Source organism: Octopus bimaculoides, chromosome 21 (genome assembly GCF_046866305.1).
Source record: "Octopus bimaculoides isolate indiv1 chromosome 21, ASM4686630v1, whole genome shotgun sequence".
In the NCBI taxonomy this organism is placed as follows: Eukaryota; Metazoa; Mollusca; class Cephalopoda; order Octopoda; family Octopodidae; genus Octopus; species Octopus bimaculoides.
Window position 1 is genome coordinate 28535469 of NC_142948.1, and position 12500 is coordinate 28547968.

The 12500-nt window shown below is 38.4% G+C and overlaps 1 protein-coding gene across 1 annotated transcript in view; it reads left to right on the forward strand.

Annotated features, from left to right (window-relative positions):
• The first annotated feature begins 5126 nt into the window (after positions 1–5126).
• Positions 5127–12500, forward strand: part of LOC106882587 (chymotrypsin-like protease CTRL-1) — a 9050-nt gene continuing 1676 nt past the window's right edge. The window contains exons 1-5 of the mRNA XM_089338986.1: positions 5127–5236; positions 6494–6509; positions 7375–7540; positions 9601–9722; positions 12073–12207. Of these exons, the coding sequence (XP_089195112.1) occupies positions 5180–5236; positions 6494–6509; positions 7375–7540; positions 9601–9722; positions 12073–12207 (496 nt within the window). The 5' untranslated portion in view covers positions 5127–5179. The remainder of the gene's footprint in view (positions 5237–6493; positions 6510–7374; positions 7541–9600; positions 9723–12072; positions 12208–12500) is intronic.

The following is a 12500-nucleotide window of genomic DNA, read 5'->3' on the forward strand; positions in this document are numbered from 1 at the left end:
TCTATCACACACACACTCACACACTCTCTCTCTCTCTCTCTCTCTCTCTCTCTCTCTCTCTCTCTCTCTCTCTCTCTGTGACCCTTCTGTCCGGCATTCGCCATGATAGATCGCTAGCCACTACACATTTTTTCTCTACTTGTTTCTTTCCGTATTCCTTTCTGTTGAAGAGCGTAGGCTCAAAACGTTAAAGACTTTTTCACTTTCCGAGCGTTATACTAATACATCTGTTTGTTTTCTACACCACCTCTCCTCGTCTTTTGTTTTTTTTTGTGAATTCTCCCCCTCCCCATATATATATATATATATATAGTAAATCCAAAAAATAACAACAAAACTACAAAGGATTCCGTGGTACACGTGTTTCAAGCTTTATATGTGTATAATATAATATGTGTATAATTTACAATGTAAAGCTATCCTCAGCCGCAAATTATTTCTCTCCCAGGAAATTATATCACCTCCTGGGAGAGAAATAATTTTGCGGCTGAGGATAGCTTTACATTGTAAATTATACACATATTATATTATACACATATAAAGCTTGAAACACGTGTACCGCGGAATCCTTTGTAGTTTTGTTGTTATTTTTTGGATTTACAATTTATTCTTTCACCGCAACCACTAGCTGGAATACACAGGTGCTTACAATTGTCAAGTATTACCTCTAAATTTCTATATATATATATATATATGTATGTGTATATATATATATATACACAGGGCGTGGTGGTGCAAAAGTAGGTATTCATTTACGAAAAAGAAAACACGTACAAACTCATTTATTTTTATTTAAAAAATTGAAAGTTACGATAAAAGTTATACTTATGGTAAATGTATCATTATGCTTAATGACACTGAAAATATCAAAAACGAGGCTGACTAATTTCATGTGACACTTACTGTATACATACTTTATGCAATACATATGTAGATATATATGTAGATGCATATTTATGTATGTATATGTTTAGGTGTGATTTTTGCAGAATCACTCGAAAGTACATGCGTGTGTGAGCGTACATATGATGTAAAGCTTCTCATAAAAGTAAACTGGAAAGTAGCATGATTATATTCTCGACTGATGTCTCGAATACCGAAAGACTATAAAACTCTAAGTTTGCTCAGTGTAACCGTTACCAGCCTTAAGTTGTTGTACCGTAACAGTTTTTTTCGTTGCACTGATGTATAGATGTGTGAACTGTCTGCGTTAGTGCTGAGCTACATCGGCTGCAGTAATAGCAACTGTGTAACACATTAATGATTGAATATTCTTATTGGTACAGCAGTACTTCATTAATGTATTTTTCTATTTATTAGGAGAAATTTCTGTACTAAGTCTGAGATGAAATGCATGGTATGCTGATATTATCAAACGTGATGTTCTCTGTTGTTACCGACAAAGTAGGGACAAAATAAGATGTAGTTAGACGCTACTTTAAGTCAGTTGATCTGAAGGTAGGATTCTACGTGTTTAATGTAGGTTTGGAGTAATTATCAGCCATATCGAGAGATAAGTAGGAGGATACGAACATAATTCTTTCTACTATAGGCACAAGGCCTGGAATTTGGGGGTAGGGAACTAGTCGATTGCATCAACCCCAGAACGCAACTGGTAGTTAATTTTTCAACCCCGAAAGGATGAAAGGCAAAGTCGACCTCGGCGGAATTTGAACTCAAAACGAAGCGACGATACGGATTTCGTCTTGCTTGCTGACGATTCTGTCAGCTCCTATAATCTGGATATGAATCTGTCTGAAATATATCCTCTCTGCTACAGTTACAGGGCTTAAAATTTGGAGGAAGATGACTAGTCAATTTTATCGACCCCAGTGTCCAACTGGTACTTATTTATCCACTCTGAAGGATGAAACACAAATTCGACTCAGAAAATAAAGACGGACGAAATTCTGCTAAGCATTTTGTTCGGCATGCTAACGAATCTGCCAGCCCGCCGCCTTGAATTTGTCTGTATATATGACAACATTCAAGTAAAGGTGGCAGGCGCATTTTCAAGAAATTGCACAAGTTGTAAGAAACAGGGTTTAGTGTTATTTCTTGTGGAAGTTTTGAATATTTTTTGTGTGAATTGGGTTACATGAAATCTGGAGTAGAAACTTTCATAATATGAACCATAGTTATAAAGTTCTCTAGTAAAATTTGTTTTTTTTTAAAGAGGTGATGTATGTTGTCTGTTATGATTTTTTTTGTGGCTGGGGATCGGAGCCTGGAACCGTGTTGTCTCTTCAAATGTTGTGGTATGCGCTAGTAATGTCAAGGATGATAAGAATCTATAAAATTGTTTAGCTGTTTCATCGCTTGATGCTTTATTTGACTTTGGAGTTATCTTTCCGCAGACTCTGGGAATTGAACTGACTTGGATGAGTGTAATGATTGTTTCGGATTCTAAATCTTTTAAGTAATTACTTGAAATCTTGCGCAATCCTCACCGTTTTATATTTCCGACTTCTCAATTGTGTTTGGTGTGTCAGATGCCAGGTAGAGCGAAATACTGCTTCATTATCATTTTCACTAAACGTTTGAGAGAACTTAGATGTGGCTACTTAGATTTTTCGAAAGCTATTGAATGTTTATTGCATGTTTATTCGGCCAGTTTTCTTAAAACTGATTTTGACATTTCTTTAAATGCATAACTAACTTACTGAGTGACGAGATTAGAGCTACATTAAGGCTCTAAGAAAAATCTTTCTTTGCTACAAAATATTCAACTTTTAGTAATTTTTTCATGTATAATCATAGCGTCTCCAAGAGAGAGACCGACTAGGCTGCGTAAAATGTTAAGATGAGAAATGGTTCCTCTCACTACAACACTTAGTTGCCGCTATAACTCTTCTTCCCTCAAATCAAAAATCATCAGTTGATGTAACCAAAGAAACAGCGATCTGATAGACAAAGGCTAGAGGCAGTACAATTGCAACTCAAGCCATAACAACAACTTTATCAAAATCAGGAAGAGCAACAGCAGTGTTATCAAAGGCAACAACAGCAGCAGGCAGAGGAGGCGACAGCAGCAGGCAGAAGAGGCGGCGGCAGCAGCAGTAGAGGAACAGCAACAACTCCCACAACATCTGTACATCTCTGAGACGAATTGAAGATGTTATTTGGGAAAGACTTGTGTCACAAGATACGGTCGATCTTTAAGGACTTGGATGTGACCAATTGTGAAGTGCATGTCTTCGCTCATGTAGCTGTCTACTTCATGACAGATACATGAATATAAATAAATTGTCATTGTGTATTGCTTATGTAAATCCTCAATATCTTGTGGTTTTGTATTCCCTCCATACATTTTCATGCTTCTTTTCGAATAATTAAAATTTTGTCCAAGATATTAGTAAACAGGTTGGCGCTTGTCACTAGGGGACCGACTGGTGATGTGAAAAATTGCGTCAACCCAAACAGATCTATCCACGACAACCTCCAGCTAATGTGATATATTGTAGAGAGGGTGGGTAAAGAACCTGGCATAGGCGATGCCCAATTTTGATCAATCAAAATTCTAGAATTGGGCTAACCACCACTACATGGTGTCTGTCTTCACGACGGCCAGTTCCGCTTCCGGCTCCTGCTGTCGCGTACAACAACATTATCTCGGTAATTCGGGTGAATGGTTACCTCTCGCAACAATTCAGTGTCATGCCCCCAGTCCATCAACGTTGTATCTCTCGTATGTAGTGACACAAGAGCCACTATTCTGCCAACTAAAGACATCGAGGGCATTCTGCGTGAACTAGAAAGTGGAAGAACCGTGATGGCGTACGTGGATTATGCCACTGCCATAGCGAAGTGTCACTCACCAGATTCATATATCTGATCGACACTTATTGCAAGAAACGACCAGGTAGTAACAGAAACAAAAATCAAACAAGAAAGGTCAGCAGGCCTCCAGCTGGGCATCTGGAGCGGTAGGTTCAAGCCCTCTAATAACATCGATGGACGCTGGACTGAAAGACCGGTAAAGTTGTTCGGGGTCTGGTTTTGGACGCGTGGAGAACTAGTGACGAGCAGGGTGGCCAATTTCCCCGATAACTTGATTGAGAGAAAGCGATTGCTGCAAGAACGGGTTAAGATGAGAAACGTATATTTCACCCCTGTCATATATTTCCGCCTGGGCGTCATGTCTTGCTCTAGCTCGCGTCTGACCTGGTTGAAACACATACTCTTCCGCTTTCTGTGGAAGGGACTTGTTTTACTCTTCCATATTTCTGTTGAAGGGACGTGTTTTATTCTTCCGTGTTTCTGTGGAAGGGACGTCTTGTCAGGTGTGCCATTTGTTGTCAGCACTTGCTGAGTAGAGAGTGGAATGAGCATGCCGTGGCTGATGATGTACAGAAATGTGTTGAAGCCGCGACATCTCCATTGTTTCCATGATAGTGGACAGATGAGGTTGACGTTTGTCAGACTCGCTTTCCGCAGCTTGTTTCTTTGAATGTGATACAGTTCTGGATCAATACCGGATCAATTTGAACTTGGAACGTAAAACCGCAAGAAATGTCACAAAACAATTTTGTCAATCTTGCAATCGACTTACCCGCTCCCTTAAAATTTCAGGCCATGTGCCTGAAATTTCAGGAGAGAAGATAAGTCCATTTGAAGGCTTCATGAGGCACAACAGGGGGTCTCGTCAACCGTGGTTTGTCATCGAATCTGGTGTCACTTAGCTTGAACCTGTTTCGCACCACATGTTCACTGGCAGATGCAGGGCCTTTCACATCATTAATTTCTATTGCAGCTGGTCTTGTACTCAATCCACTTTTCCACAGATAGCTTAAATGGCTCTAATTGCAATTCTTTTTTTTCAGCACTCGTTATTAAAGCTGTAAAGTAAACATTAAACAAGCTGTATCAAAATAATAACATGAGGGACACAAATTGTCGAAAATCATCGATGAAATCTCCCACCAAAAATCTTTTGATTCAAATTGGTAGGCGAGAGCGATTGCTTATCTGAAAAGCTTTTTAGGTTGTTATGAGGAAATCTCAACGCCTCTTTGATCTGTGATAGGCAGCAGCTGTTATCTCTCAGAGTTGTAATACGGGGGCGCGTGGAAGGAGTAACCGCTTTCTATAAGTGTATATATATACACACATGTATATATATAAAGTTATATTTTGTTCGGACACAAAGGACTTCACCAGTACTACAACATAATCAAAAATGCTGTTTATACTCTGTCTAGTGGCATTGGCCTATGGTATGCCTCTCGAAGAACCAGTAAGTTATACTCTATCTTGCTATCATTTTAAAGATATGCCCCAACCTGCATAGTTTTCTACATATAACTTTGAAAAAAATATCCAGTTTTAGTATCTCATTCTGTCTCTCCATTTGTGTGTGCGTGCGCGCAAGTGCGCGTGTTGGTGTGTGTGTGTGCGTATTATTGCGGGTGTAGCTGGGTACATTGTGCACACAGTACATAAATGATTCAATACTAGTCGAAGAGTCATAATATTTTCGACTGGGAGATTTGTATTCAAAACTTCAGCGATAAGCTATTGAGAAAACTTCAGAGAACAGTAACCATTGGCAAGAAATATGTATGTATGTATGTATGTATGTATGTATGTATATGTCTATCAGTTTATCTATCTATCTATCTATCTATCTATCTATCTATCTATCTATCTATCTATCTATCTATCGGGAAGTTAGTGTCATGCCTATAAACACGAAGCAATTGTTTATGCAGCATGCTTGCAAAATCGTTCGTACTCTGGACAAAATGCTCAGCGCTATTTCGTCCGTTTTTACGTTCTTCGTTGAATTGCCTCTGAGGTCGACTTCGCCTTTCATTCTTTTTGAAGTGGATAAAAGAAAAAAAAAAAAGAAACAGTCTTGTCGATGCAATAAACTAACCTCTTCTCCACATAATTTCATCACCTGGGACAGTAATAGAAAGCATTATTTTAAATCGAAGTGGTAATTGCAGCCAGTTGGCAGCAATCATCAACACGATGGGAAAAAATGCTTTGCGGCATTTCGTCCGTCTTTTCGTTCTGAGTTCAAATTCCGCCGAAGTCGACTTTGCATTTTATTCTTTCGTGGTTGATGAAATAAATACTTGTTATGCTGCCGGGGTCGATATAATCGACTAGCCACCTCTCACAAAATTTCTGACCTTTGTCTATAGTGGAAAGGATTATTCAAAATAATAGCAAATAGGTAGACACGCACAGAACACCGTGTGTTTAAAATTTTATTACGTCTTTTGTTTAAGTTCAGATTTCTTAAGACAAAACCCCGTATTTGTTTTAATCCCCTTCGTTCAAGAGCAGAAGAGACCCGACTTTTTCGCCAATATTTTCTAACACCTTTCAAACTGTTTGACTGGAGTAATTATCAGATTTTGATCCAGACGATTAAATCTGAAAGAACTTCGTTAAAGCATGCGTCCTTCTCTAAAAATGTCACGTTATGATTGTTTATGAAACCCAAATGCGATTGATTTCTTTACTTATTTTTTTTTTCTAGATCGAGTATGGTATAGGTATGTATATAATTTTTACTATTTTTCTAAACATTTATCTTATTCAATCCGCTCATTTATTAGAAATTTAATGAATAGAATTAGTGAGAGTTAGATTCGTCTCATTGTGTTCTGATTATAAATTCACCTGGGATCAATGACATTGTCGACTAAACTCTTAGAAAATGCTTCACATGCTGAAATTCTCATATTTATTACCTATATTCCTTAATGGCGTCGTTATTTTTAAGTAGACGATATTAAAGGATGCTTATCAACAAAGTATAGTTGGGTAGCATTCTGTATACTTATGACAAAGACAGTAAGTTCACAATCACCATAAAGCCAATAAGAGATACATTGTACCTAATTTACATGGCGTTTCTATTACATTTGTAGCAAGATCATTACTGATTAATTCGATTTCAAAAACAAATTTAGCACAGCCTGTTTGAAAATTGCTTTGGATGTATTTTGCGTGGTTCACTATGTTGGAAGTATTGCGATCAAGAATATGGTTTGAGGACAACTCGATATCTTAAACTGTCTACTAATGCAGTAAAGACAGCCCGGAGGTCATGGAGGTCCTAGATGATCATGGAGGCTTCACTTCCTGTTCTGAATGCGCCTTAAAAAATATCTTTCACTCATTTTTTTTTTCTACACTTCGCATAGATACAGTTGCTTGTTATCGTCCTGCATTTCTACTATAATTGACTCTTTTACGTTCATGTATTCTACATAAGCAAGCAAGATTCCTCTCCAAATATATTACCTTAGATTAGATAGTAGTTCATATAATGATCTTAACCTCAAATATATAAAGTCATTAACTTACATAATTTATCTAATTCTCTCATTCTCTCTTTTTATTTTTGCATTGTAGATGAAGACCTCTTCATCAATAGTTCATACATTGTTGCTGGACAAAAAGCCAATAGCTGCGAATTCCCATCAATCGTTTCATTACAAATTCAGAAAAATGGGAAAACTTTCTTATGTGGCGGTAGTATCATGGACGCAACCCACGTGATCACGGCTGCCCATTGTGTGTACGTAAAGTTGTAATTTTAATTATGCAAATATTATTAGGTGTGAAAGTTTGATGTAGAATCGACAAAACGTCTGAGACAATCCATTGTGCATTAGGCTGTTCTCTGCCAAACAGTTTGTAGCCTCATACACATAGTTTGGAAATTAGTGTTACTATGTGGAGGCGCAATGGCCCAGTGGTTAGGGCAGCGGACTCGCGGCCATAGGATCGTGGTTTCGATTTCCAGACCGGGCGTTGTGAATGTTTATTGAGCGAAAACACCTAAAAGCTCCACGAGGCTCCGGCAGGGGATGGTGGCGAAGCCTGCTGTACTCTTTCACCACAACTTTCTCTCACTCTATCTTCCTGTTTCTGTTGTGCCTGTAATTCAAAGGGTCAGCCTTGTCACATTGTGTCACGCTGAATATCCCTGAGAACTACGTTAAGGGTACACGTGTCTGTGGAGTGCTCAGCCACTTGCACGTTAATTTCACGAGCAGGCTGTTCTGTTGATCGGATCAACTGGAACCCTCAACGTCGTAAGCGACGGAGTGCCAACAACAACAACAGTGTTACTATGGTTGTTCGGACAATCGAGGGAAAATTTGGTAAAGTACCGGAAAATACTTTGCAGTTCATCCAGAATGGTTCTGGGTTTCAATAACAAGTACTATTTTGTTTTTATTCCTTTTCGTCTTAATTTCAAATTCCACTATGCGTCCCCATGTATAGGGCCTCAATAAAACATGTAGGTGCGAGGAAATGGAATCGATATGATATAATATAATCTTGTGACTGTAGTCTTGGAAGATATACCAGTGTCATGTTTCAACAAAGTGCACATACTAAATCAGCGAAGATTGAAACCCAAATAATTAAAAAAAAAGTACAGGAATTAATGAAGTGTTGTGCATTCAAATATCTGTCTTCTTTTTCAGTAAAATCGGAATGACAGATCGGGCCAAAATCGAAGAGGTGATTTGAAAGTATTAAAAGACATATGTTTAAAGTAATCAATTAGATTCAGATGTCATCCCAAAATTTACAAATATAGATAACCAAATTTAAGATACCGTTCACCCATCACCAGTGGAAGCGCATGGCTTAGTGGTTAGGGTGTCAGCATAATGATCATAAGATTGTGGTTTCGATTCCTGGATCGGGCGACGCGTTGTGTTCTTGAGCAAAACACTTCATTTCACGTTGCTCCAGTCCACTCAGCTGGCAAAAATGAGTGACGCTGCGATGGACTGACGTCCCGTCCAGCTGGGGGACACATACACCATTGAAACCAGGAAACCGGGCCCATGAACCTGGCTAGGCTTTAAAAGGGTGCATTTATTTTATTTATTTCACCCATCATCATAGTTACCGTTTCTTTTGTCACATTTCTGTCTCGGTGACCTCCCCAACACACTTGTAAATACTCATTTATATCCTATTAGTTACGATAAAATTACCAAGACTCTACTTAAAGCAAAACCATGCAACTGGTAATTCAAGATTTATTGAGCGTTCAGTGATTCCCCCTTTTCTTAATGAATACCTGAACCTATTTCTATGGCTTCTTAAAAACAGATAGAGGAGAAATCATTAGTGGACAATGAATCTGGACACGGCAATACTAAAATAAAAACAATCTGATATAAAAACATTACGTTTTTTCCCAGGGTAAATTTTGATATGTTTCGGCCTGTATTGACCCATGCCATGGCTACTTTAATGAACACTATATGGTTGAATTATTTGAGTTTTGGCTGGATCAGGTGTCGTGTCATCATAGCACTCTCAAATAAGAATTGTTGGCCAAAGCATATCCAACTACAGGTAGTTTCTCAGGTATTCCTTGGAAGAGAATTGTCCAGGTACGTTTTGAAAGACCATGAAGTCCTTACCTTTCTTGAATTGTTTCGGAACAATGATAAATAAGGCTGAGTTGATGTGGGGAAATAATGGTGATGCAATGCGTTTTGCGTCTAATTTCTCCTCCCTCTGTTTTTGAAGTAACCATAGAAATATTAAATAACAGATATAATTAAATAAATTTAAAAATTATAAATATATAATGTTTCTTTCCAGGTTTTCAGGTGTGACGAGAATTGTCGTATTCTACGGAGCTACATCAGCTGCACAGGCCAAATACACATATGCCACCAGAATCAAAGCCCACTCAGGGTTTTACACGACCAGCCGTGCTCTGCGTATGTATTATTTGTCTATTTTTATAAATGTACAGATATTTTAAACTTAAATATTTTTATTAGCTAAATTCAATTTAGTATGGTAGCCTTTCTAGCACTATATTGTCTCGATAATCGTGAGGAGCCACATTAGCGAAATACACAGTTACAGAGAAATCAGAAATTCAAGGAGCAGATAAAGGTTTAGGCCAGTATGCATAGCGTTTAGTGAGAATCATGCGACCACGGTATAGAAAGGAGAGACAAAGTTTCTCCTGGGTATAATACATTGGAAAGCAGGACGGCTGGATGCCAGAATATTCAAAGATAATATTAACGGTCCGAATGATTGTAAACTAAGTAGCTGTACTAAAGATATCTAAGGGCCATTTGATGGTCCTAAACAAGGAGAAGGATTAAACCATCACCTAAATATGGGTATATACGAAAACAACTAATATTAATACACCCTCACATCACACCACGCACACACTACAACTGACCAACTCCTTTCTCCCTTCCCCATTTTCACACACACATACGTCAAGATCACCAGCATTCTATCTCCCACACACACAGCCCGTCGTTCTTCGATCACCGTTCTTTCTCCCCCTTTTCTTCGCTCCTCTGTGAAAATAAATCTCTAACTTCCGGTCAGTCATTACTATGATTAGCCATTACTATGATTGACCGCTGACTGGACACTATTCAATTTTTTTTCTCCGTGTTTTTCTCCTTGTCTCCGTATTCTTTCTGTTGAAGAACGTAGCTCGAAACGTTAAAGACTTTCCGTATTCCCGAGCGTCATACTAATACATCCTTTTGTTGTTTACACCACCTGCCCTCGTCTGTTGTTGTTTTTTTCGTACATTCTCCCATAATATTAATAAATAAGGGAAAAGTAAATGTATTCTGAAACTAATGATATGCAAAAATAAAGGCGGCGAGCTTCCCGAAGCGTTGTAGTCTCCGTTGCAGTTTATCATATCGCATCATATAGCTTTCACAGTGCTCACAGAGCATTAAGCAGCAGCCGTTGAGTCGACATTTTGATGGCTGGCGCGAATCATCATGTAATAAGATGAACTCCACCATTTACATGTCAGCAAACGTTTTCGCAGTTACAACATTAATCTGCGCGCGCGCGCGCGTGTGTGTGTGTAAGCTGGCAGGAACGTTAGCACGCCGGGCGAAATGCTTAGCGGTATTTCGTCTGTCGTTACGTTCTGAGTTCAAATTCCGCCGAGGTCGACTTTGCCTTTCATCCTTTCGGGGTCGATAAATTAAGTACCAGTTACGCACTGGGGGTCGATGTAATCGACTTAATCCCTTCCTTTGTCCTTATTTGTCCCTTCTACATTTAGCCCCTTGTGGGCAATAAAGAAATAAGAAACGTTTACACGCCGGGCGAAATACTTAGCGGTATTTCGTCTGTCTTTATGTTCTGAGTTCAAATTCCGTCGAGGTCGACTTTGCCGTTTATCCTTTCGGGGTCGATAAATTAAGTACCAGTTGCGTACTGGGGTCGATCTAATCGACTGGATCCCTCCCCCAAAACTTCGGGCCTTGTGCCTAGAGTAGAAAAAGAGGAGGCAGAATCGCTAACACGCCAGGCAAAATACTTAGTGGCATTTCGTTAGCGGTTCGTCCGTTTTCCCGTTCTGGGTTCAAGTTCTGCCGAGATCGACTTTACCTTTCATTTTCTTGGAGTCGGTAAAATAAGTACCAGTTAAACAATGGGGGGTCAATGAAATCGACTTAACACTATACCCGAAATTGTTGGCCATGAGCTAAAATTTGAAACCAATTCCTGTAAGAATAGTTTTAAGACTGATTTGCCTCGGAACACGAATTTCCTTCAGTTTTTTCCAGAAAAAATTATGATAAATTGAAAAACATTAACCACTTAATACAGCAAAGAAGTTAGTACGATATCTGTAGGAAAGTACACAATAATATATTTTACATATTTGTTTTGCAAGATTTTTGATGTGAAATCATGTGTTGAAACAGATGTTGTTGTACGCAGTGCGTGTGTTTTTATTGGCTAAACTGGCAATATGACCGTCCCCAAGTACAACAACATATAAATGCTATATTCAACAGAAAATATCATAGATAGAGTGTATGATATCCGATGATACCTGGCACCGGTATTCTGCCGATTGGCAAGCAGTTCTAATACTTCTAGAAATAGGTCTTTGGGTAATATACATAAAAAGTTCTACATTTTAAATTACGAAAGAATTCAACCCGACAACGTAACACATTTAATTCAGCTACATGCAATATATAGAAATTAATTGCTAATATGGAGAAGAGAATTGCTAATAGGGGTATACTGCTTATTCGATACTTTTTATATCTTCAGACAATGATGTGGCAATATTGACTCTTGGCAAAGCCATACAGATGTCTTCATGCGTAAAAGCAATACCATTGGCAAGTAAACACACTGTATTTGATGGAAAAACATGTATCACAGCTGGCTGGGGAAAATTATCATGTAAGACGTTTTTTCTTTATATATATATATATATATATATATATATATATATATATATATATATATATATATATATATATATATATATATTTAGCTAATTTGCTTATATATATATTTAGCTAATTTGCTTGTTGCAAAACCAGTGACTGTGTCCCACTTTTTCTTCTATATATTGTGAGCTAGGTGGAGGCGCAATGGCCCAGTGGTTAGGGCAGCGAACTCGCGGTCATAGGATCGCGGTTTCGATTCCCAGACCGGGTGTTGTGTGTGTTTATTGAGCGAAAACACCTAAA